This window comes from Hoplias malabaricus, chromosome 2 (genome assembly GCF_029633855.1).
Source record: "Hoplias malabaricus isolate fHopMal1 chromosome 2, fHopMal1.hap1, whole genome shotgun sequence".
In the NCBI taxonomy this organism is placed as follows: domain Eukaryota; kingdom Metazoa; phylum Chordata; class Actinopteri; order Characiformes; family Erythrinidae; genus Hoplias; species Hoplias malabaricus.
In genome coordinates, this window is record NC_089801.1 from 61,815,062 (window position 1) to 61,842,527 (window position 27,466).

General features: G+C 41.9%; 1 protein-coding gene across 4 annotated transcripts; it reads left to right on the plus strand.

Moving 5' to 3' along the window:
* The first annotated feature begins 403 nt into the window (after positions 1-403).
* dennd1c (DENN domain containing 1C) lies at positions 404-26,265 on the plus strand. Of its 4 annotated transcripts, XM_066660652.1 has the most exons (23): positions 4,267-4,569; positions 6,819-6,883; positions 7,673-7,716; positions 7,821-7,870; positions 8,017-8,136; positions 9,438-9,507; positions 9,797-9,877; positions 10,231-10,308; positions 12,331-12,384; positions 13,606-13,716; positions 15,327-15,427; positions 16,596-16,641; positions 16,906-17,007; positions 17,404-17,529; positions 17,652-17,753; positions 18,114-18,204; positions 18,302-18,342; positions 18,784-18,840; positions 19,387-19,434; positions 21,149-21,268; positions 22,122-22,207; positions 22,940-23,138; positions 23,464-26,265. In XM_066660652.1, the coding sequence occupies exons 1-23, from the start codon at positions 4,553-4,555 to the stop codon at positions 24,439-24,441; spliced, it is 2,787 nt and encodes a 928-aa protein (XP_066516749.1). In that variant the 5' UTR covers positions 4,267-4,552; the 3' UTR covers positions 24,442-26,265. The 4 variants fall into 4 exon arrangements, with proteins under 4 accessions (XP_066516748.1, XP_066516749.1, XP_066516751.1 ...); XM_066660651.1 differs by lacking the exons at positions 4,267-4,569; positions 10,231-10,308 and adding an exon at positions 404-700; XM_066660654.1 differs by lacking the exon at positions 10,231-10,308 and having other exon boundaries at positions 4,268-4,569.
* Positions 26,266-27,466: the final 1,201 nt, after the last annotated feature.

A 27,466-nucleotide genomic window follows, 5' to 3' on the forward strand; every position in this document is an offset into this window, starting at 1 on the left:
CTCAGATTCTCTTCCAGCTCCTTCCATCCCTTCAATTAATCGGTTTCCTGTTTCCTTTCCCCTACCTACTGTCCCAATCCCTGCCTCCCCAGACTCCCTACCTCTCTCTCCCAGTCTCCATCACTCGTGGTGTTTCGTGAAGGTGTATCTGTTCAAGATGAAAGGAAGCAAACTCTTGTGGACACATTCTCACAGTGGTGACCCTTGCCCCTCGGTCCATTACTTGTTTTCCTCCCATCATCTGAACCACACATTTATTTCTTTTCACCATTACAACAACATTGGATTCAGCTTAGAGTGAATAAAGTTGTGCGTGAACCCAAGCGTGTTATGCGTCATCTTTATCTAGTGCCTTCTTCTTACTGTATATTTTAAGCTCCACCTTAAATGATGCAGGAGTTAAATTCTGGCGCCTGAAGTATTTAACGTGGAATATAAAGTCTGAGCACATCGTGGTGGATGAAAAGCTAACTTTAGCTTTATCAAGCCCTAATGTCTTTGTTTTGCTGTTGCACTTCCGGACTCTGACCACTAGAGGCTACCGTATGCATACAACCAATGGCAAATGTAAAATGGCAGCTCTGTCTGAAAGAACAGACGTTAATGGCAGCAGCAGGGATTATATTTTCAGGAAAGATGCTACTTCACAACGTGGAGGAAGAAATATTCCACTCCCTAAGATTGTTGACCAAGTTGGCAGGTAATCCTGGTGTAGTGTTGGGGCTGCTACTGTAAATAACACACTGTATTGTTCAGATACTTGTGAAAAATGTAGTATTTTCAAATGAAGAGTCCTTAAATCTTTGCTGATTCTGTAAGTATTGTGAATATAATAAACCAAAATCATGAACCCAGGCTACTGAGCAACCCATATATGACTTCAGAGGCCAGAACTGAAGCTGGAAATAAAATCAAGAAGTAAAATAGTGAGCTGATGAGAAATATTGATTTCTAACACTGGGTAATAGTGGCTTAGAGTTCAGAGGAAGTGGATGTGGGAAAGGAGAAGTGGGTTGACTCTAGAGAGTAAATAAATAAAAGGTCAGTAAAATAAAGATCTGTTTGATCTTATTTGACAATGAATGAAGCACTCCCACCTTCTTACAGCCATTTTAAAACTTCATTATGATACGCTGTATGTCCAAATATTTGTGGACACTCCTTCTAATATTTGTTAGATGCACCCAAGCATCACAACGGCACACAAGCCTAAGAACACCAAACCAATGTTAAACCTGGACTAGAGGGCTATAACACCCCCCAGCATTGGTCTAAATAGCAGTGGGACTGTGATGGAGCTTCATCCACTACTAGGGTGATCAGATCTAAGATGGTGAAAAAGAGGACACATCTCGGGTGGGTGATCAGGTCCGTTGTATGCTTAGCTGAACCTATGTGTGTTTTTAGGTCCTTTACACCTTTATTTGCTACACAAAACATGGAAATTTCTGTTTTAATTCATCCGAGAACTTACTTTTACGCTTTGGCATAGCTGGTCGATATGAGGGTAGGTACATGAGCTTTGCCTGACAGGGCAAACAGGGAATTTTGACGTGCAGACTGACCAATTAAATGTTTACAGAGAATATTATCGACCAATAATGGTAGCTCTGCAGTCAGACCATCCAATCAGAAGATTTTAGGCTACTTCACCACTCCCTCTTCTCACTCAAGCGAACTGAACGGAGTAGGGGAGGGCGGGACTAGTTTGTGATCGAAACGCTTCTCGAAATTCTATGTATGCTCTAGAAAAACAAAATAAAAGAGGACGTCTGGTCACCCTATCCACTACCTTTGGGATGAGTGGTGTGGGAACCAGAACTAATCTTCCGACACCTCACTGATATTTATGTGCTTGTCATCAGATCCTCACAGCAATGTTCTAACATCTAGTGTAAAGGCTAGGATAAGCAGGGAGACTATTCCACAAAGCAGGATTTCTCAGTTAGCCAGCTAACTTAAGCCTGTCCAATAGCAAGAGAGCTGAGTGTCATACCTATTGGATAGCCTTTAACTTTGGGCTTAAGTTAGCTGGCTAACTGATAAATTCTACTTTGTCAGCCAAGTCAGGGCCTCGGAATAAATTCAGAATCAAAATGAACTATCATATTAGTTCATGAATCATTAATATGACCAGAATATCTGTTTGATTACTCTGAACTTTAGCTTAATATTATTTTTTTAAAATGACTAATGCTTATGTGTTGTAAATGTATGCTTGATTAAGTAAACAAAACCTGGGTCTTTAGCATGCAGCAATGTGATTGGGGGCTTATGCTCATGTCACCTAGGAAACTTAAGCCAGAACCAAAATGCATTAGCATGATAGCACTGGACATGAGTCTTAGCATAGTTTTGGATTTAGATGGTTTTGCTGTCAGGTCAGGTGTTTATAAGATGTTTCTGAACATTAAAACAAGTGCACATTGTAGTTCTCCAATTACAGATTGTGGTTGCTCTGCATACTTTGTATGATTCTATGAATATTCCAGCAGCACTGCTGTGTCTGATCCAGGCTTACCAGCAGGTTAGTGTGACTGCATTGCTGAGAATGCTTCATCACCTTAACCATACCTTCTCTATGGTGCTCCTCTGAGTGTCCTAAGCATTGCAAAACAGGGTGAAATGGAGTTAACAAAGTATGCAGAGCAACAAATGCCAAGATTCTTTAATTGTAGAACTGCAAAGTTCTCCTGTGTGGTCTGTGGGGGTGAGAGTGTAGAAAAAAGTGTTCATTTTAATGATTGACTGATGTGGATAACTGATTGGTGTGGATGATATTTTCCCCTTCTGTATTATATTAATTTAGCATCTTTTATTCACATCAGACTTGTGTAGGAAGTGGAGTTGTTGAATTTCTACAAAAAGAGTGAGTGAGAGAGAGAGAGAGTGTGCAGAGCTGCAGTGCAATAGAGGAAGTCTATTCCTGTCCTCGATTTCCTCTCCACACTGACAGTGAGTGTGAAGGATACAGACTGAAATATAAACATATTTATTAATACACTCTGATACGTAAAAAGACATTACACATTATACACTGGAAAAAATGATGTACTTAATTTTTATATAGTTCGGATATCAACATCATTTCCACACTGAATAAATATATCACACCTATGATGTTCTGCTTTGGAAACGGCTCTGTTGATGTTATGTATACATTCACATGTTTACTTTGCATTCAGTGAGTGATATTTTCAGTGTTCATTAGTTCATGTATTCATGTATTTTTTTTTTCATTCATTCATTGTAACCACATTTACATTTCAGGGTCACGGTGGGTCTGGAGCCTTGCCTATATCATTGGGCACAAGGCAGGAACACACCCTGGACAGGGCATCACACACTCACCCAGTTACTCACACAATCACACCTCTGGACAGTTCACATATTCACCTAGTCATTCACACACTCACACCTGTGGATAGTTTCACACACTTACCCAGTCACTCACACCTGTGGATAGTTTCACACATTCACACCTGTGGACATTTCACACACTCACCCAGTCACCCACACACTCACATCTATAGATAGTTCACACATTTTCCCAGTCACTCACACCTGTGGACAGTTTCACACACTCCCCCAGTCACTCAAACGCTCACACCTGTGGATAGTTTCACACATTCACCCAGTCATACACACACTCACCTGTGTATCTGCACAGCCAATCCACCTACCAACACGTGTTTGGACTGTGGGAGGAAACTAGAGCACCCAGAGGAAAACCACACAGACACAGAGAGAACACACTACTCTCCCCTCAAGGTGGGGTTTTAACTCAGATTCCCACTAATAAATGTAGCACCACTGATGCCCCAGAGACTCCTAATTATGTTACAAATGTAGGCAAATGCAGTCATAGTTAGGAGTGGAGAGAAGCGTGGTTATCCACTACAGTAACCATTACAGACTGCAGACATCTTAATTCAGTACTCAGTGATTTTGTGGCAGAATGTAGTACAGTGGCCTGTGGAGTCCCACAGGGTTAAATAATGGGCCCATTAATTTTCAGCCTATTAATGCTGCAGCTAGCTGAAAGAACACTATGATCATCATTCATCGCATTTTCTCTGTAACTTTAATTTTATATGTTTTGCTTATTTTCTTTAAACTTTAATTAAAAATGAGTTTATATCACATAAAAATTAAATAAATAAACCCAATAACAAGTTGCTTGTGATTTCAGAAGGGAAGCAAGCAGGGCAATGATCATAACTACCTTGTGATAAAAGGGGAAGAGAGAGAGAGAGAGACAGACTGGAGATGTGAAGAATAGGAAACAACCACGCATGTCACAACGACACACACACACACACACACACACATTTTCACCCTGATCAGGAAGTAAATCTAAGTGTCTGCTGCTTATTCACCCAGTTCTGTGTGGGTCTCTGTGTGTGTATGTATGTAAGTGTGTGTGTGTGTGTGTCTGTCTGACTATGTGTATGTGTGTGAGTGTTTGACCAGCTGCTGTAAGCTGCACAATGATACTCTCGGCACTAAATCGCACATAAATCACTTATGGACTCCATCCTCTGGCTACAACATGGGATCCAGACTCAAGTAAGTCAATCTCTCTTTCTCCCTCTCTCTCCCTCTGGTAAAGCTCCGAGGTTGCATAAACAGTTAGTACGTTTTTATGTATGTACCACGTAGGCCTCTGTGAACTCATTTAAATATGATTATTAAAAATGAACAGTATTTAAATGTGTACGTTTCATCAGTGCTTCATTTCCTGGAGCTCGTACACTGTCGCTGTGTCATACCCGCAACATATGGCCACCATCAACTCAAAACCTGTTTTTTGTTTTGTATACATACACCGTTTGCTTCCCTTTAAATTGTTTCTTTAGATATGGTCCACATTTATATGGACTGCATTTTAAAAAAAAAATATTTTTTGAAAAATATTTTGGAAATATCCAGAGAACGTCATTTAAATATTTGTTTAATTTTGTACCACATTGTCCTTTAACCATATCATATACTCTACACTGTATGTTTGAACTTCATTGAGGTCCCTTGTCTTTTTTTTTTTTTTTTTTTACACCACTTGGAAGCACCAGCAAAATCCACACACTGTGGAGCAGTCGTAAAGGTCTAAAAATTTATTTGACATACTCTTCAAGGTCTAACCCACACAACACACTGTGTTGAGCTTGTATGGGCAGCATGTCCTGTCCATGAGATAAATACAGGTCCCATGGATGGATGATGCCCTTCAGGATCAGTGGTGGGACCAGGGTGGTTTAAACCTAGGGCCAACATGAACATCCCACTGTGAGCCCATGTTGGACACAATGTTACTGGAGCACTGTGTGTAAACAGACTATTACTGTTTAATGGTTATTGTCTTACTCTGTTGTAATTGTCTTATTCTTGTGGCTGTTATTGATGATATGGATGTGGTTGATTAAAACATTAAATTTAGGCATTTAGGGCACAGTAATAGAGTCCCTACCACACAGCTCCAGGGTCCTGGGGTCGTGGGCTCAATCCCTGCCTCTCGGGTCACTGTTTGTGAGGAGTGTGGTGTGTTCTCCCTGTGTCTGTGTGGGTTTCCTCCAGGTGCCCCACTTTCCTCCCACAGTTGAAACACATACACGTGTTTATGTGTGACATTATCCACAAGTGTGAGTGTGTGAAAATGTCCCCAGCTGTGAGTGTGTTTACTTCATTGGCTGCTTCATAATGGACTTAAGAGGAAACTCAGTCAGAGAGTGGTGTTGGCTGTAGGACTTGAGTTCAGCTCTTGTCTGAAATGTGTTTGATGATGAGAGGATGTTTGTTTTACGAATATGGCTCCAAGTGCATGATGGGAGGATGTGGCCTAGCAGAAATTTGGGTATACCCACACATACACACACACACACACACACACACACACATAGAATTGTAGACTGGTATATGTATGTATGACCACAGTCAGAATTTCACTGACTAAAATAAAATTAAGTTAGTTGGAAGCTTAAAGATAACGTATAACTAAATTAAAACAAATCAAATTAATTTAGCACTTAACCCCAAGGCTGCATCAGCATTGTGCAGCTGACCTTACCTGATCTGGAAGCAGTTCCACCTTCTAAAGCAGGGGCATAGCCATGAGTGGGCCTGGGTGTACCTCTGGCCACCTAATTGGGGCCAAGCCCACCCAGCCAGAGCTAATTCCCTGTGTGTGAGAGTTCATGTGCAGGGACAAATATTCCTTCCTGACACACACACACATATTCCCGCAAGTCCCTGGAGCACAAGACCCAGCGTAAAGCAGTGCAATGGCTCAGTCAAAATCCCTTTTCCCAAAGTGAACACAGTACTGGGGTCATATTGAAAAGTCTGTGACCTGCTTTAGTCAAAAAACCACAAGGATCCAAGCCCACAGCATCATTCCTCCCCTATCTAAACAGCTCTGTGTAGAAAGGCCAGTTTCAACACCTTTAAATGATAATTAGCTGCTTGCTTTTGGCCCCAACCCAAGTGCACAGCAGTGAGGAGCAGAAGCTGTTTTATTTTATTTTTTTTTTAAATTTTTCACTCTCTGATTGGAGACCCAGGCAAGGGGGCTATTCTATAGTTTCTGCACTTGATGCCAGAAGCAGATTTTATCCCATGTTTTATGACTTAGACAAAAAAGACTGACTGATGACCTTTTATAACACACGTAATCTAAGACTGTTGTCAGTGAATTACTGTTAAATCATTACCATGTTAGCATTAGCATGACAAGTTCAAATAACTACCAAATGTAACCAAATGTAAAATAATGATTGTATTTTATTTATTTGTGACTTGTTTGTGTTGTTTTATATTTTTAGAGAAAATCCAGAAAGTACATTTTACTGGTTCTTTCAAGCCTCGTGTCCAATTGCCCGAGACAAAGGTGAGCACACTGACACTGCAGAAAAAAAAAAAAAAATCTCCAATATTTTGGGTCCTAATAAATCAAAATTATTTGGATATTAACCTCTATTTAGACAGTAATAACACGTACAAACACAATTCTCAGTTGTGGTGCTGTTAAACTTCACATTTCTTTCTTGTACATGACCCACTCAGTAAACCACAGGGCTTTGCAGGTCACCATAGCAACAGTGGGAGGTCGGCTAGCATGCCAGGATTAGCTGCAGCTAGCATTAACTCAGTAACATCCCTGAAATAACAAAAGGAAACCAAATAATTAGAGGCTCAAATAAATCTGATTTTTAATAAAATAGGGCTCAGGAGTTTGAGGGTTATTTCTGGAGTTATCTGCTGATACAGCTTCAGGGTTTCGCTGCACTCTGCAGCCGTTAGCGTGCGCAGGAAGGTGCTGTTTGTGCGACAGTGTTAGAAACTCGATGACTTCATTCAACCACATCCTCTGTGCGCTGGCCTGTGGCCTTAAGCCAGAACTTCAGGAGAACTTAATGATGGTTTAATTGATGTTAAGGTTTCACAGCTAAAGTGTTCTGGAAAACAAACCTGACCCACTGGACAGAGTAAATATTCCTGACACACAAACAAGAACAAGTGAGCCTTAGATATTCTAACTCCATATACACTGTCTATATGACTGTTACCATGTTGGATCATTGCTGTGGGGCTTTGATGGCATTCAGCCACTGAAACATTAGTGATATAAGATTTATGAAATATGATCCACCATGTGTGTGTGTGTGTGTGTGTGTAGATCCTGGGGTATTGTTTCAGTTTCCAGAAGACTTCAATGATGAGGTTAGTCGCTAAAAAATAATTTTGTAGGGTTTATTACATTCCTTTATATTATTCATACCCCCCCCCCTCTCTCTCTCTCTCTCTCTCGCACACTCTCTCTGCAGGAGTGTCTACAGTCACTTCCACGTTTTTGCTTCCCCTATGATATAGAGAGGTAACAGTGACTCACACATTCATTCACTCACCCATTTTCACTACCATTTACTCACACTGACTTTCAAAGACACAGATCTTCATTCTGTAAACTGGTTGTGTTAATGAATGTTTTTTAATTGATTGATTGGTTGATTTATTGATAAGGGTGAGGGATGGAGTAGCTGTGCAGCACTTCACATTCGTACTGACAGATCTTGAGGGATGTCAACGCTTCGGTTTCTGTCGACTGACCTCCAGCTCCCAGACCTGCCTCTGTATCCTCAGGTAATTATGATTTTATTTCATTTCACTATTCAAACCACACACACAAATACACACAAGTAAATAAAAACACACATATTTGCACCTCATATTTGGTGTCAGAAGCGTTGATTATACACACACATCAAATCTGAAGTGTCGGATTGCAGCAATATTCAGAAAGAAGATAAAGGTTATAGTAGTATTTAGACAGATATGGGCAATATTTACTGATTTGTATTTAGAAGTGTTGTATCTCTCAGTATGCCGTCTTTGCCCAGCTATAATCCAACCCACACCTTTAATGAACACCTAAGGTGATGGTATGAAATTACCACCCACACTATGACCCAGGCCTTTTTGACGTGTGAAAACAGACCTCTCATCTCGGCGCTGACCGCAGTGCTTCCACACACAGATTAATTGGTCATCTACACCAAGACGACAGGGGGACTCATCACTGAAGACAACCTGCTGCTATTCTGAGTGACTTCATTACAATCTGCATGACACCACTGCACTCTTGGGGGATGTCGACGTGGTGTTAAAGGCAGCCATCTGCCAATAGTGCTGCACTAACATGGTGATACTCATGGAGAGCATCGCTGCTGATTGAATGTCCGCTTTATTGAATGTCTGTTGTGTTACTCCGAGCATGTCAGACAATCGGTGGTTTGTCCCTCTTCATGGTTTGTGTGGGCCTCTCTGATCCTTCGTGTAGCATGTATTCGTCTATTCACTGCCTTTAACACACAGCTGATTTGATGGGCAATACACTGATAAACCCACCTCACTTCAGAAGCCTAAAATGCAACTCATCTCGAACACTTCCAACTGTTCAAACTACTTTCAAAATGTTTTCCGTGGCAGATGTTGCTGGCAAACTATGCTACCAACACAACAGCAGGAAACAGAATGGAAGGCGATGCAATGGGGATATCTTATATAGTCAGTCAGGTACAGTAAGGCCTGTACTTGCCTAAGTCAAGTGTTACTGGAGCTACAAGGCCAGTTAGCAAGGGTAGTTAACAAGTAGTAGAAACCTAATAGCAGCACCAACTTTCATAGTGTTTAATTAATCCCAAATGTTAAATATTAACATATTAACATAATTATTATTATTATTATTATTCATATATTTCAATTTATTTCTTATTCTGTACCACACACTAAAATGAATAAACATTAACTAAAATAAGCTGTCTCAGTTACAAACAGCAGCAGCCATTTTGAAGTCAAATATTTAAAGTTTGAAATCAGAAATTTGTTTTTAACTCTTGCCAAAAACTGAGGTGCTGAACTAATTTGCATATTCTGTTTCTCAGTTATCTGCCCTGGTTCGAGGTCTTTTATAAACTGTTGAACACTCTGGCAGATTACATGACTAAAGGCCAGGTAATGATGATTTTAATCATTTTCTACATCTATTAAACTGCTGGTTTTAAACTCCCATATTCCAGGTAAATTTTGTGTGGTTGGTGTAGCATGTTATGTGACAGAGTAGGGTTCTGTTCCCAGCTCGGGTAACTAGACCATGTTACATGCAACACCAACTGGTCCTTTGGCAAGACTCCTAAAACTGAAATAGTCTATGACTGCAATAGTAGTACAAACACCTGCCAAAAGCCATGACTGTAAATATAGTGTATAAACTGTGTCTGTGTATATCTCTGAACCTGAACAGACCAAAGAAATGCAAGAGCTGCTATCAGCGCTTTATAAACACCCTGTACCATCGACTAATGGTTCCTTCACTCTACATCTGGTAAGTCCTCTTAACTCTGACCCAATGATAACAATGCATTCAGACCTTCCTCGTAGATTTGTGAGTTTCCAAGTTTACTACAAGGAAGTTGCTATTCAGTGACTCAACAGCAGGAAACAGAAAGTTTCTTCATCCAGAACTTTCTTTGTTTTGGTGCAAGTCCACTTGACTATGTCAATGCACATGTTCTTTGGACACCTTTAGTGATTTGATAGACACTGCCCTTATTTATCAAACACAAATTGCAATTTTGTTACAAACAGTTGAGGATGTCTGAATGCACCGTGAGAACCTTGTGATGTAAGAGATCCTCACCAAATGACCAATGAGGTTCCTGTATGTTCTTCTGTGAGGGAGAACAGCTGCAAATTGGGAGTGAGGTGCCATTGACCTGTGGCCACACACTGTCCTCAGAGAGAAAAGGGTCAGGGGTGAGTCACTGACCCGCCTGAATGTGATTAACGCTGGGAAATCCGGGCTCAACTAAACCTGAAACTAATCCTAATCCTGGTCCTAATTTTGAGGCAGACCAGGCCTGTGTAAACTAACCTTAGTGAAGCTAGGCTTAATCCAGGCTCAGAGCTTAACTAATCCAAAAACAAAAATGTTTGTGAAACTGCCACTAAACCCAGCAGCTGAAACTACACACTAACGCTGTCTGTTGTGGTCAAAAGGGATCAGTGGAACTGTTAAATAGCTTAGTTTCAAATTAATGCATATTTGAGCTGAATCTGGAGGCTGGGTCCAAACAGTCAAATGAAACGGTCCATTCCTGTCTGCTGTCATTGATTTTGCCCGATCCACATGCTAGTCATCTAGGCTAATATTTTTAGTGAGACTAGGAGTAACTCATCATGCCAAATCAATTCACACTGTAAATTGTGGAAGAGGACTGAAGTTCTTGTGTGTTTCAGAGATTTGAGGTAAAATGCAGTGGCAATTTCAATAATGAAATATGTGATGAAAATCAAATGAGATCTAAATAAAAATAATCATGTGAAGACAAGAGATAGTATGAAATATTTTTCTCATTTTGTTAATCAATTAAAAACAATAGTCACATTATTACTAAAACAATAACGTAAAAGACAGATATATAACTCATTATTTCTGATTTGTAAATGGAAAATCACAAGGAATTAAAAACAGGAAAATGCTCTGTCTGTTTGCAGTTGTCAGGGCAGTGATACTCAAAGAAACAATTCTCTGGGAGTCACTCATATCAAATGTTGGCGAATGATACAGAGTTGAAAATCTTGTCCACCAGCACCTTGTGGACAATATTAATGATTAATATATGCAAAATTTATTTGAACAAATAAGTGTCCACATTCCTTCCAAAATTTTGCATGTTAACGTGTTTAAATATAACATCCCTTTTAAACTATTTTTATTAAAGTTAGTAATAAATAATCACTTTAAAATATTGAAATCATTTAAAAAACATGACTTCAGTTTGATTTTTATATTTAAAAACTATAATGTTTTTTTTTTGTTGTTTGTTGTAGTTGACTAAAATCAGACTAAGTCTAATAATTATTAAATTATTACAGTGAGACTAAAACTAATATGCATTTTGATTAAAATTAAATCTAAACCAGCCAAAATAAACACTGGGAAAAGAGTCTCTGAACTAATGAAGGACGTTTCATTCGACTGCTCAGGATCTGTAACCAAGGCGCCATCTTGTGATTTGGCTTCAGTTAGCCCTGAAGATGTGTATAACAGAAGAGTTGTGTCTGTATTCTGCCCATGAACAGACACACCATGATCCCTTCACCGTGTCCTAAGTGCAGCAGTGTGAGAAACAGAACACTCCAGTCATAATAAACACAGCTGGCTACACAGGCCACGAGAATTAGCAGACGATGCTACACATCGTTCTTCACAATGTCTCAAACTGTGTTCTGATTGGCCAGTAGCTCACCAGTAGGTGACAGACTTGTGGTGTAAACATACAGTGACACATCAACCCTCCTCACAGTGTCACTCACTTAGCTTCCATTTAGGACACAGTGTAAGACTGTAATGATTTCAAAATGGTACCAAATTAAATCCAATTGAATTACCAATCCTTTTATTCTTCAGTCATTTATTTATGGAGCTCGTTTTACGCTTAGTTTTTGTCACAAAAAAGCTTTACCCAGTTCCAGGTCCGAGCTCCAAGTGAGCACCACAGTGAGACAACAGTGGCAGAAAACACCCCCTCAGATCATGAGGAAGGACCACTGAGAGGACTCAAGAGTTAGAAATATGTGTAATTCAAAAAATGTTTTACACTGGAACTAAATAAAAACTCATATCAGACCTGAGACTGGGGGATAGTTACAAACCTAAAGGTCATCTTTCTGACCTCCTGTCTCACAGGGGTGTGACCAGTAAATTGGGTCCTGTGTGTTTGGGGAGTGTTAGCTTCTCGCTAACTCTGAATTTCTCTCTTTTCTTCTTTTCAGATCCCATATTTTATAGCTCCAGATCCAAAGGCTTTACCATCTATACCAGAGAGTGTGAGTGAATCTGCCTGTCTGTCTGTTTCTGTCTGTCTGTCTGTTATATTGTCCGTCTATCTTTTATCCTTCTGTTTGTTCATATGCAGGCCACATTATTAGAAATGTAGGTATTGTTTTAGATGTTGGTTATTGATGCTGTGGTAGTTTAACACACCATGGGTTCTCTCTACTTTATCTCTAATATCTAGAAGAGTGCGTTGGTCTGGATGTTTAGTGAGCGTCAAGGTCAGCCGTCTAATCACAAACTGACCCTTTAGAGTTGACACCTACTAAACTGGAGTTTTAGTTAGTGTTAGTTTAGGTTTATTGTTTGTTTTAAAGTGTTTTTATGTAGCATAAAAACATGACACATTCTCCCGATCTTTTGTTATTTTACGGTAACCAGCGCAATATTAAAAATGAACAGTAGTCATTTTATACAGCAAAAAAACTCCTTAAAACATTAGTAAAAATAGCAAGTGTGGAGAATAAATAGAGAGTTTAATATTCATCAGGAGAAAAGTGCTGCAAAAGCATGGGCATCAATTTCTTCTTAGGGATAATACTGTGTGTGAGTTTTAGTTTAGACGATTTAAATACGGGGTTGTGTCAGTGTTAGAGATTGTGACTGTATCGTATTAATACTTAATTTTTTGGTTGTTTTTTGTTGAACAATATGATAATTGTCATTTTTAATAAAATACACCAGTTACAATAATATGACAAATAGGGTGTGGATCAGATTTAGGGTTAGAGTAAGTTCAGGGTTGGGGTTATAGTTGAACTAAGGTAAGCCACACTTACATTTAGAGTATTTAGCAGACGCTCTTATCCAGAGCAACTTACAAAAGTGCTTAGTGTTCAGACAGAGTGCGTATCCTTGCTACTACAAATAGACTAGAGTCTAAACTCTCTCTGAATTCAGACGCGGCCAGAACAAGGGCCAGTGCTGGAACCTAGAAAGCGGAAAACGTAGTATTAATGCAATACACAGCACCTAGTCAGTGCTATACCTAGAAAGTTTTAATTGCAGTATTATGGCATGCACTTATTAATGCTCACTTAAGTGGGTAAAAAAGAGATGGTCTTCAGTCTGTGTTTGAAGACTGTGAGAGAGTCCACTGTTCGGAGAGGCAGTGGAAGTTCATTCCACACTAAAATGAATGGGAGTCTATGTAAAGTCTGAGTAATATGTGGAAGTAAACGTATGTGTGTGTGTGTGTGTGTCCGTGCGCACAGAGGAACCTGACAGAGCTGGTGGTAGCGGTGGATGTGGGGAATCTGCTGCAGCTCTATGCCAGTATGCTGTTTGAGAGACGGATCCTGATTTGCTGCAGTAAACTCAGCACGGTGAGAGTACGAACACAGCGCCCGAGCCATTAATTAAAGCTAATAATACACCAGAGCTAATCTGTAATCAATGCACCCTGGGTCAGCTTAATTAATCCATTATCTTCTGACAAGATCTAAAGTAAAATGGTATTAATCATCACCAATTTGGCTGAGCCCTTACACAGTGTAGAAACAAAGAGGCGGCTTTACCGTTTTGGCTGGTTAGTGTTGTAGGTGTAGTTCAGATACCGAGAGAGCGGCTGAATTGATATGAAACTGATCTTACAACCCACCCTTAGATTCTTCCCGCGAGTTTGAGGAAGCATATCATAACACAAGTCGAGGGATGGAGGGAGGGTCTTAGGGTGGGGTCTTATGGTCAGCAGGTCAGCACTTGGAAGAGAGATCTCCTCCTCCTGGGAAAGCTTGGGTGGTGCTGGAGGTGGTGTAGTTGGTTCCATTTAGGGTGGGTCCATTTACAGGGACAAACATCGCTGTCCTTCAGTTGAGACCTAAAACCTAGGTCCAGACTCTCTGGGGTCATTTAAAGAAACCTGGGCGTTTCCTCTGGACCACAGTTCGGATGTGTCTCCATCGCCAACAGCCCAGCTCGGTCGATATTTCTTGCCTCCTTGCTACTCCACTCAACTGCAAGTGCCTCATCCAGGTAGAGGCTGGAGACTGAGGGAGCATGAGGCAACTTGTTAATGACCCAGAGAATGGAAAGTTCTTTTCAAGAGGTTTTTAGCCATCCCTGAATTAGGATTATTCCAATTCCAATCTTTTTCACTGTTTCTGGAAAACTCTCAGAGGCACAGTGGTGCTCTCACACAGCTCCAGGGTCCAGTGTATGTTCCTGCTTAGTGCCCAGTGACTCTGGGTACGCTCTGGACCCACTGTGACACTCAACTGGATAATACACTGACAGACAATGAATGAGTGAATGAATGAATGGAATATACAGAGTATGTGAAGATTCAGGCAGGATTTTTAAATAACATCAATAAATCAAAAACAGAGATACGAGGTTTGGTCCCGACAGTCACGGTATGTAGCTGTAAGTCAGTATATGAATTACATTAATTAATTACTATAAAATCTCATCATATTTTACTTTAAATATGAATGGACAATAGATAGATAGAAGAAATAATTAACAATATGATCTGCTTCAAGGGGCGGCACGGTGGCGCAGCAGGTAGTGTTGCAGTCACACAGCTCCAGGGGCCTGGAGGTTGTGGGTTCGATTCCCGCTCCGGGTGACTGTCTGTGAGGAGTTGGTGTGTTCTCCCCGTGTCCGCGTGGGTTTCCTCCGGGTGCTCCGGTTTCCTCCCACAGTCCAAAAACACATGTTGCAGGTGGATTGGCGACTCGAAAGTGTCCGTAGGTGTGAGTGAATGTGTGTGTGTCTGTGTTGCCCTGTGAAGGACTGGCGCCCCCTCCAGGGTGTATTCCCGCCTTGCGCCCAATGATTCCAGGTAGGCTCTGGACCCCCCGCGACCCTACATTGGATAAGCGGTTACAGATAATGGATGGATGCATGGATCTGCTTCAAGTCGTTAATTATTATGTTCCCCTGTTCCCCTGTTCCTCTGTTCTTCTGTTCCCCCGTCCCTGTGTTCCTGTAGCTGACAGCGTGTGTTCATGCCTGTAGTGGAACACTGTTCCCCATGTTCTGGCAACACATCTTCATACCTGTCCTACCTCCACACCTGCTGGACTACTGCTGGTGAGATGAACCCCCCCCCACCACACACACACACACACACACACACACACACACACATTCAGGAGTGTGCAATTCTGGAAATGCGATATTTATTGACTGTTGTGAGTGACATCACTCTCACTCACAATGGTCTCTCCTGTGTTTGCCATGGCGACACCCACTCTGCAGGTTCGGTTGTGTTCCAACACCCACCCCTTAATCACAAATCTCCATCACATGTTCACAGAGCTCCCTGAGACCCTTGGTGTGACTGGTGTGGAGTTACTTACTGACCACTGACACACGCTGACCACGGACACACGCAGACCACTGAGACACGCTGACCACTGACACATGCTGATCACTGACACACACTGACCACTGACACACGCTGATCACTGACACACACTGATCATGGACACACTATGACCACTGACACACACCGACAAATGCTGATCACTGACACACGCTGACCACTGACACACGCTGATCACTGACACACGCTGACCACTGACACACGCTGACCACTGACACACGCTGATCACTGACACACACTGACACACGCTGATCGCTGACCACTGACACATGCTGATCACTGACACACACTGACCACTGACACACGCTGATCACTGACACACACTGACACATGCTGATCACTGACACACACTGACACACGCTGATCACTGACACACGCTGACCACTGACACACGCTGATCACTGACACACACTGACACACGCTGATCGCTGACCACTGACACATGCTGATCACTGACACACACTGACCACTGACACATGCTGATCACTGACACACACTGACCACTGACACACGCTGATCACTGACACACACTGACACATGCTGATCGCTGACCACTGACACATGCTGATCACTGACACACACTGACACACGCTGAACACTGACACACGCTGACCACTGACACACGCTGACCACGGACACATGCTGATCACTGACACACACTGACACACACTGACCACTGACACACGCTGACCACTGACACACGCTGATCACTGACACACACTGATCACTGACACACGCTGACCACTGACACACGCTGACCACGGACACACGCTGATCACTGACACACACTGACCACTGACACACGCTGATCACTGACACACACTGACCGCTTTAACATCTATTTTAACATTGGTGGTCTTCTTTGTTTTGCAGTGCCCCAATGCCGTACCTTATTGGAGTTCACTCCAGTCTAATAGAGGTACTTCTATACACACTGTCCATTCACTCTCTCTCTCTCTCTCTCTCTCTCTCTCTCTCTCTCTGTCTCTCTCTCTCTCTCTGTCTATCTGTCTGTCTATCTATCTGTGGGGTTCAATTCCCAGCTCAGGCAAGAATACCTCCTCACACTAGTAAAATCTTCCGGCAAGTCTTCTAACACTGCATCAGCCCTCCCAGCTGTTAGTGGTGAAGTCAGTCTCTCTCTCTCACTCTCTCTGTCTCTGTGTGTGTGTTGTCTCTCCAGAGAGTGAGGAGTCGAGCTCTGGAGGACGTCGTTATTCTGAATGTAGACACAAACACAATGGAGTCTCCTCACGACGATCTGAAGAAGCTGCCCCCGGACGTGGTGATCTATCTATTAATAATGTTTATAGTACACATCTCATTTCTAATAATCACTCATTAATCACTAATATTTACTATATCAGTCAATCATATTAATACTCCATTAAATTATAAGCCAGTCTCTCTTATCAGCGTCCTCCAGTCACTGTTTAAATTATCCACCAGTCACGCTTCTGAGTGATCCTCGTTAATGTCTTTGAGTTACCACTGATCATATTTACCTGTCCATTAATCACTACTACTGATTATTGATTAATAGGCAATATTTCACTCACGCTGATTTCACGAATTAACTTATCATTTTTAAAGGTTTTAAATATCCACCAGCTGCTTTCATTACTGACCACATTACTTTTATTGATCATCCGTGTGTGTATGTGTGGGTGTGTGTGTAAAGGTCACAGCTCTGAAAGTGCGTTTGAAGCGTCAGGCTGCTTCGCCAGGGTCAGGTGTGGCTCGAGCATTTCTCAGAGCTCAGGCTCTGCTCTTTGGAGGCTACAGAGACGCTTTAATATACCCTCATGTGAGTATATCTCACACACACACTGTCTCACAGAAAAGGGTATGAATCCTCAAATGTGTTTTCATTTTATGCTGCAGTTTAATGTATATCTGGTTACAAGAATCCTATATATATGTGTGTAGGAAGAACCTGTGTCATTTAGTGAAGACCTCTTCCTCATACACAAGTCTCAGAGTATGAGAATTTTCCTCCAGAGCGCCATCCACCTGCAATTCTTCAAACAGGTACACACACACACACACACACACACACACACACACACACACACACACACACAAACTCAGGTGATCTGAGTCCTAAACTGGTAACATTCTTCTTCCACAGTGCCATCTAGTGGTGCACTGTTGGATTTTTGACGCCCTTCTCCAGTCGCTCGTTTATATATTTTACATTACAGATTATTAAGTTAAAATATTACTGAAAATTAAACATAAAATATATATGTTTAAATATATTTAAAAACACTAAATATACACATTATATTCCATTATAATACACTTATTAAACTGTGATGTTCTATACTATTGTATACTGTTATATTATAAATTACATATATATTATATGTATTAAATATCTGTTTTCAGTTTATTGACGCACGTCTGGAGATGCTGAATCAGGGAAAAGAACCTGATGATCTGTTTGAGGAGGAAATCCTGCAGTGTGGCGCTTCATCAGGTGTGTGTGTGTGATCTTTTATAATGTGTGTTAGGATTTTTTATTTTTTTTTGTGTGTGCATTCATTCATTCATTCATTCATGTTTTCCTGTTTTAGGGGGCTCTAAATCATACCAGCAGTGGGTGGGCAACATCAAGGTTGGTTTTGTTGTACATCCTGTTAACTATAAAACTCAGTCACATATACAGTGGGAGATGTGCACCTCTTCCACAGTGATAGGAAACTGTGAGGTGTGGGGGGATTTCAAGGTGTTTCAGAAGGTGGTGTTATTTCTGATGGTGTTTATCTGGTGTGGGTTTGGAGAGCGGCAGTGTTAGGGCATTGGGTGTGTCGTTTTCACAGCTTCAGTAAACATTCGTCACTGAATCAACTCGGTCACTTCAGAAAGGCTTTGTGTAGGTTATCAGGGCTTTGTTCAGACAACCCCCCCACTACATCCTGGCCAGAGGTTCTGTAATGCCTTAATACTGTTAAGATATTACTGTTTATTACTGTCATATAGTTAGAGAGAGAGAGAGAGAGAGGTGGGTCCAAATGTTTGCCCTGTTCAGACTTTCAGTAACTGAACTGTCTTACAGAAAGGAGGAGGTGCTCTGCTGCTGACTGTGAAATCCAAGGCTCAGATGTGTAAAACTGTGAGTAAACACACATTCACACACACACATCTTCACTTTGTTAACCACCCTTCACCCTGTCTTCAATGGTCAGGACCCCCACAGGGCAGGTATGGTTTGGGTGGTGGATCATTCTCAGCGCTGCAGTGACACTGACAGTGTGCTGGTTCGTGTGGATCAGACACAGCAGGTCTGCTGGGGTTTATAAACTAGTAGACTGAGAATTGTCCACCAACCAAAGAAAATCCAGCCGACAGCGTCCTGTGACCACTGATGAAGGACTAGAGGACATCTAACACAGTCTGTGCAGTGACTGTGGGAGTCCTGAGCATTGAAGTTAGGGGTGAAAGACAGCAAACAAAGAATGCAGAACATACTTCAACAATGTAATTTCAGAACTACAAAGTGCTCCGGTATAGTCAGTGGAGTTGAGCAAATGGACAGTGAGTGTAGAAACAAGGAGGTGGTTATAATGTTATGGATGATCTGTGTACGGATGGAGTTGAATGTAATTCCGATCTTGGAAATCTGAATGAGTTTTCTGACTATGGATCTGCTCTGTTTCAGGCCACGTATCAGACCAGACTTGGACTGAAGAACTTCATTTTACCAAAGGTATAGTACAAAACATTTTCAGGACAAACGTGTCCAAACAGGGACAACGACCAGAGTTAATCTTGTGTGTGAGGATAGAAAATGGCCCTAAACATCTCAGTTAAAGTTCTTGAGCTTAAAACTATGACTAACTTTGAGTAGGTTTGAGTAGGGTGACCAGACGTCCAGGGATTTTGTTTTTCTAGAGCTTACATAGAATTTCATGGAGCGTTTCGTTCACAAACTAGTCCCAGCATCCCCTACTCCGATTGGCTCGCTTGAGTGAGAAGGGGGCGTGGTGAAGTAGCCTAAAATCTTCTGATTGCACTGAATCTTCTGTCTGACTGTAGAGCTACCGTTATTTGTTGATAACCTTCTCTGTAAACATTTAATTGGTCAGTCTGCACATCAGTATTCCTTGTTTATGTCAGGCAAAGCTCATGTACCTACCCTCATCTCATACCACCCCCCCCCCCTCGCCCCCGCCCAAACACGTGTCCTCTTTTTCACCATCTCAGATCTGGTCACCCTAGGTTTGAGCCTAGAGGTGAACACTGTGTGTGGATGTTAATGTAGGTGTTTGTCCTTGAGCCTCATAAAAGGTGAATGCATATTTTATTATTTGTTAGATTTTACTGTTTATTAAATTTCTTTACAAAGTGATTATCTCAGTTAACACATAAGACACATTCCAGTTGTGTACTACTGTAACTGTTTAATATAATACACTGCATGTACTAACCTTAAAAGTGGGAGAATATTAACCTCCTACTGTTTCTTACTAACAGGACATGTTGAACTGTTGCTATGACAACACACCCCACACCAATTCTGTCCGCCATTTTGTTTTCAAAGGCTAAAACTCAAATATCTCTGTCCACACTATGTAGTGCATATTGTAGGTCATAATATAACAGTTTCTCATTAAAATAATGCATTGTGTGACAGATAATAAAACATTTTATATTTGATATAAACTTCACATCCACCAGCCTAACATTTAAAGCACTCTGTGTGTAGTAGTGTTAGTTTTAAAATGTGTCAAGTGCACTAGGGCACTATTTCAAATCAAATTTATTTGTATAGCGCATTTTACAACTGATGTTGTCACAAAGCAGCTTCACAGAATTCCAATAAGACAAAGATTTGACATGAAATGTAAAAAAATGTAAAAACCCCCAAGTGAGCAAGCCAGGGGCGACAGTGGCAAGGAAAATCTCCCTCAGCTGAGGAAGAAACCTTGGGAGGAACCAAGGCTCACAAGGGGTGACCTATCCTCCTCTGGTCAATCTACTGGTAATAATAGTTAGGAGTCCGTGAGAACTTCAGTGTAGGGGCAGCTTCAAGGCACTTGGTGGTTGCTGGAGCGTGGGCAGCTGGTCTGAAGCATGGAGGAGGAATTTGGGACAGAGAGAAAATTTTCCATCCTCAAGAAGCTCCTCCCTTTCCGTTTCCCATTGTATTGTGGAACAAGTATCCATCACTGTACTAAAAAAATCATCTGGTTCTAAGTGTGCACTGTGGATTCACAGTATACTCAACTTTAACACTTTAACCAAACTACACACTCAAACAGATGGAGTTAGTTTTAAGTGCACAATTGAGACACAGCTACAGCTCTGGTGATCTAAGAGTGCCTCAAAGCTTTATGCTCATTTGAAGGAAAAATAAATAAGACTTTTATTTTCTAATATGGCAATCTCTCTCTCTCTCTCTCTCTCTCTCTCTCTCTCAGGATCACAAGGATCGTAACTCTCTCCAGAGGGGCGGGTCTGTATGTGGCACACACACATATCGCCTCATCCAATCAGACTGCCTTCAGAACCGTCTACCAATCACACAGCACTTCGGCAAGGTGATTCCGCCCACTCTGTGATCGCCTTCTCTTCTTATGTGCTGTGAATATACTTCATATTTATGAAAGTGATTTTTTTTTTTTACTTTTACTTTTCTATAAAGGAGAATGAATTTCTTTGTAATTCCTGAATGTACCAGTTTATACTCCATAGAGCGGGTCACCCACACCGAGGCGGCCTCAAGTGAAATGGGGTCTGACACATTCAGGACAGTAGATGTCAGTGTAGCAGTAGTATTTATATTCAGTTCAACTGGAAAAGATATTTTAAAGAAACACCATTGTGTCCAGATGTTTGTAGACACCCACTCTGTTCTCACACAGTTTTAACAGTCTCTATAGGAAAGACTGTAAAGCCTAAGGTTACAAAGTCAGGGCTTGAGTGGTATATACACACCCACCACCCCTCCCAGTATAAGCCTGTGGAGCAGTGAAGTGGGGTCCAGTCACTACCTGTGGGGTGAGCTGGAGTGGAGTTTATCATCCATAACTAATCCTTCAACACCAGCACCTGACCTCACTAATGTTTATATGGCTGAATGCCATCAAATCCTCACAGCAGTGTTCCAGTATCTGTTGGCAGTACTTTCCAGCAGCTGCAGTAACAGGGGTCACATTCGCGCTTAATAGCCTTCATTTCAGGAGAACCCTTTGACCAGAGTACAGAGGTGTGAGGTCATTACACTCAGGTGTTCTCGGCTGGCAGGGCCTGGAGTTGCCAGTAGAGGTCAGTAGAGGGCTGACACTGATGTTATAAGTGAGGGTGGTGATGTGTGTAATGGTGAAGTGACTGTAGGTGATCTCTCTGTGGAGGAGTGAGTTCTAATGTAAACTGGGTTTACTGTGGTTTCAGTCTCGGCCGAGGAGGCCAGTACGAAAACAAACCAGCCCCCAGACAGAAGACCCTCCACAGGACAACTGCAGCTACGGAGAGGAGAGGTAGGCTTCAGCTAAAAGATTAAAGTTATTTATTATATTATTATTATTTTATAATCATTGATGTTGTTGTTGTTAATAGAAATACTAATATTAGTAATAGTAGTAGAAAAATACTATTCCTGTGAATATTAATGTTAAAATACACACACACACACACATATATATATATTTTTAATATTTTAAAGTTTATTATTATTATGGTTCATATGTTTACTGAAGTGGTCCTTTATTGTAGGTGGAGGTTTAAATGAAAGGACTGTTTTTTTAAGGGGTAATTTTTAAAGGTGGCGATCAAAAGATATTGGCAATTATCTTAATGTGGCAGTGTTTTGTTTTCCAATGTAAACTGTACATGGGTGAGCTCTCGCTTAATCACCAAATAGCAAGATATTAGCAGTCAACAGCTCTAACATAGCGACACCTTGGCAACCAACACCTTTACCATAGCAATGCCTTAGCGACGACCTCACAGGAAGTGGGAACAACGCAACCATCTCGCAGTTACTCCTGGAAACGCAGACCTCTAATTTTTACTATTGTTTGTATAATATTTATTTAGTATAAATATAACTCTAAATACCAGGATAAGTAAAGACCCTGTATCAGTCGCTGCAGAGAGAAATATGAAAAAAAAAAAAATAATGTCAGCGGTCACTAAAAACAGGTGAACAGAAATTCACAGGACTCAAGGATAACAGTAGTGTGTTTGTGTGTGTGTGTGTGTGTGTGCAGTCAGATAGAATCAGGCTCCAGTGCCGGGGACTTCCAGGACGACCCTGATCTGCCGGAGGTGCCTGACCTGGAGGAGATGGATCTTCTGGGGGAGATCTTCGACACACTGAGCTCTCAGAGCTCCAGAGAACCAGGAATACTCTACAGCACACGCAGTCTGGACCTGTTCAACTCTGACTGCACTGACTACATCACCAGAGTGAGAACACACACACGCTTTCTCTCTATTGTGCGCTCTCACACTTCAAGCACACATATATACATCGTACAGTCACTCTCTCGCTCTCCCTCTTACACGCTTTTTCACACGTCACTCACACACTCTGTTTCCCTCTCTCTCCTTTTTCCATGTTTTCCTCTCTCTTCTCTTTCACTTCCCCTCTTCTGTCTCCTCTTCTCTCTCTTGCTCTCTCTCTCTCTCTCCTCTTTCACTTTCCCCACTCTTCTCTCTCTTTTCACACTGCGTTGTTCCACTCACCCACAGAACCTGTTCTTATCTCTGATGCCTTATCTCTGTTTTCCAGAGGAGCTTGGCCATGCCCAGTCAGGAGAGTTTGAACCTTTCCATCGGCAACAGCGGCAGCCTCATGAGCTGGGAGGAGGGGCCAGACTTGGAAGGGGAGGGGCCTGAGGACAGCATCAACCAATCAGAAAGGAAGGAGCCTTCAGGGGAGAGAATGTGTGTGGATCTGGGAAGGCTGGTGGACGATTTCACTGATCTAGGTGCAGAGCTTAAAGAGGAACTTAGCGACCTTCGGCTGTTAGAGCAAGATGGAAAGTGGGTGGAGCCAGTTAAGCAGGGCGGTGCCGAGGAGAAGCAAAGAACCAAGGAAACCAGTGACGACAAACAACAGAACCATTTTGAAGAGAAGGAAAACCTAGAGGTTCCAGCACAGACAGAGAAAGAACTTGAAGAACCTGAGGCATCCTTAAAACCACAAGGAGAACCTGAATCATTTGGGGCATCTTTAGAAGAACAAAGAGAACCTGAAGTATGTGAGGCACCTTCAGAACCACAGCAAGAACCTGAGGTATCTGAGGGACCTTTAGAACCACAGCAAGAACCTGAAGTATCTGAGGCACTTTTAGAACCACAGCAAGAACTTGAAGTATCTGAGTCACCTTTAGAACAAGAAACTCAACATAGAGCAAACATCTCCACTAATGAGTCCCATCCAGATCAGAGACGTGAAGACCACCACAACCCGGATGAAGAACGTTCCGTGCAGAGTGTGCTGTCCACTGTGGCTTTGTTCCAGTCCAGGTCCTTGCAGACCCACCTTCCCGAACCCACGAGGTCTGGACTCAGCCCCAAAGGGTCGGACACCTCCCTGAAGACTTCCCCTAGAGGACCTCGGAAGATCCAGTCATCATCCAGCCGGCTGATTCTGCCTCCGAAAAATGATGACCCCAATACAAACCCCCCCCTCGACTCAGCATCTGAAGACCAGAACCTGCCCCTCATTAAAGTGTCTGAACTGAAGAAGAGGTTTGAGCAGTGACCAGGAATGCAGCCGGAGGCGAAGCCAGTTCTGGACACTCTGATCTTACAGCTGTGGCTGGAGTGTGATCTCAAAGACCAGACCTGAAACATCTGAGGATTTTGACTTTATCAGATTTTTGGGTCCACTTCTCTTACAGCTTACCGGCTGACCGCTTGATCAGGGACTTCTACCACATACAAGACAGGGCGAAAGTCCAACACCCATTTATGGAAATTCCAGTCAAAACAGCCTTTAAAGCAGGACATATATATACCCCCCTTCTCCAAATGAACACAGTTCTTGTTCTAAATGAAACGTCTGTGACCTGCTTTGGTTAAAACACCACAAGAATCAAACCCCACAGCAGTGTTCTCCCCCTGTCTAAACAGCCCTGTTCAGAACACCCGCTTTCAGCACCTGTTTCTTTAAATGATAATGAGCTGCTCGCTGTTCACCCTGACCCTGAGCGCACAGCAATGAGGAGCAAGGAGCAGAAGCTCTGGTTTTTTAGCCGTTTTCGCTCTGTTCTCTTTCTTCTCTGCTCCTCAGTTTTTACAAAGTGCTCTTATTTCTCCGCACTCATTGTGCTGGTTTTGCTGCGTTTAACCTTGTCTTTGCACTCTCACATATACACAGGTCCAGCACTGTGATTGGACAGACCCTGACGAGGGGGCGGGTCAATTCTAAAGTCTCTGCACTTAAACCCAGAAATGGAGCAGAATCAGAACGGCTCGTTAAATCCTATGTTTAGGGGATTAAATGGGATTTATGAGACTTAGGCTGATCACAGACAAATGATTGGGTAGTCTTGTTTTACAGTGTGTATGTAGGTGGGATACAGTTCCACCATAAATGTGTACATGCACTGAACAACAGGTTTTTCATAAGATGGCTCTTCATAAGCCTTGAGTCTTTCAGTTTCCCCCTCCTTAAGCATGGGTTATCCTCAGAAGGGAGCCTTTAAAAAGTATGACTTGTAATTAAAGGAACACTATGTTGTATTTTTACCTTAAAATTACAGCTTCTGAATCATTGTGATGCTCCACTGAGCTGACATAGGGAGAACAGAGCCTCTGTCGATGCCAATCTGGACTATGCACTGCAGAAACTGCACTATGGAACTTTGGAAGAAGGTAGAAATAGGAACACTAAGTTCCTTTTTAAAGGACCACTAAGTAAGATTGGGTATTTTTACTCCTTGTCTCCCCCTACATCCTACAGTTGCCAAGTGTAATTCACTTTTACAGCACTGTCCTGAAATTAAGTCAGAAGGAGGCCGTGGTTTCCTACCCTTCCCCAAAAGCTACATAGTGCAGTTTCTGGAGTACTGTGCCCAGAGTAGCAGCAACAGAGGCTCTTTTCTCCCTATTACAGCTCAGTGAAACATCACAATGATTTCAACATTGTAATTGTAACATGGAAATACTGCCTTGTGTTGCTTTAACGGGTGTTTTGACTAGAATTTGCATTGGAGTAAATGGAGGGTGGTCTCTGATGTGGCGCAGTAGCGCAGGGCCACTTTATAAATGTAGGGTTACAGACAGTAGCCCTTCTGCCCTCCCTATGCATGAGTAGATGAGCTAGCGTCTCCACCTGTACACAACAGGGTGGAGCTACAAGGGAGGGATTTCTGATAAAGTGGCCACTAAGTGTATACGTGTCCGCATCATTTCCCAAAAGCTTGGAGATGTTAATATGTTACTGATTAGGGCCAGTTCAGTGTGATACTCAGTCAGTCTCTGTTTAGGAGCCGTTGGGCACACAGGCACTCCGTGGGACTGACCTCACTGGGCGTTCACTGTATTAAGGAGTGGATGTATGCCTTTGTTCATTTTTAAAATAAAAGCCTATTTCTATATAACTCCGGTCTTATGTCGTGTTATTTCACTGACATTGATAAATTAGCCCACGGCACTGGGCCTTGCCCTGGGCAGCAGGGTGGGCAAAGAAAGTAGGACAGTAAACATTGACTCAACCCTCAGCCAAACCTATGGATCGATGTGCTGTCCACAAGCAGAACCTGCAACTTATCCGTGACATTTACAACTATTAGAAACTGAAATCACAAAAATTAAATCTTGCTTAAAGTCACAAGGATTTATTAATGGGCAGCCAATCAGAACAAATCTTATTTACATATTGTCACAAGAAGTTTTGTAGGGTCTGGTTTTACTCCTTTGTGGATCTTAAAGACTTTGTTAGTATTAATGGGTTTGTTAGGGGCAGTGCATGCCATAATTAATAACACATTTAAAGTTAGATTCTACAGCGTGAGAGATTCCTGCTGGTGTACTGTGGTCATGGAGGGGGTCTGTACGCCACGTTATACACAAACCATTAGTGTAATATTGCAATAGTACCACAGTATGTTTTGAGGTTTTAAAGAGGACAGACGAATATTCATTTATCAATGTTCTACAAGCTAAAATAGTTCAAATCTCCCGTATCATCACTGTCCAGGAAAACATCTCCAAAAATTCTCCAAAACTTTACAGAAGAACTTAACTTTCAATGGAACTCAATGTAAAAAAATTCATTCTACATAAATTTGGAACATTTCTATTGACACTGAAGGTTAAAGACATCTGCTGAGTTTAAATGATGCAGTAAACAAAAGCTATGTTTATAAATGGAGACTGAAGATCCGGTATTCGATCAGGAACTCTTGGTCTGTTCAGAATTCAATGGTGTGTTACACATTTGAACACCGCCCCTGGGTTTGCACCAGTTTTGATGGGAACTGAAGCTGTGTCCCGTCACAGAGCTGCTGTCTGTTTTAAACAGGACTTCTTTAGCTTGACATGCCCACAGATGTCGTGATGGTTCATGCTAAAGAACGTACTATTCTTCGGTTGAGAACGAATCTTTCATTATCTGGAACCTGTTTACGCTGATGGAAATTCACAGAAAGATTCAAAATTTGGTTCACATAGGAGAACCAGACTCATTCTATATTGGTGGAAAAAGGCAGTCAGTCTCCCCTCTGCAGTCCTTGCTAAGTTTAAAAAAAACTTGCTGACCTGTGTTTACTTGTGTTCAGGTT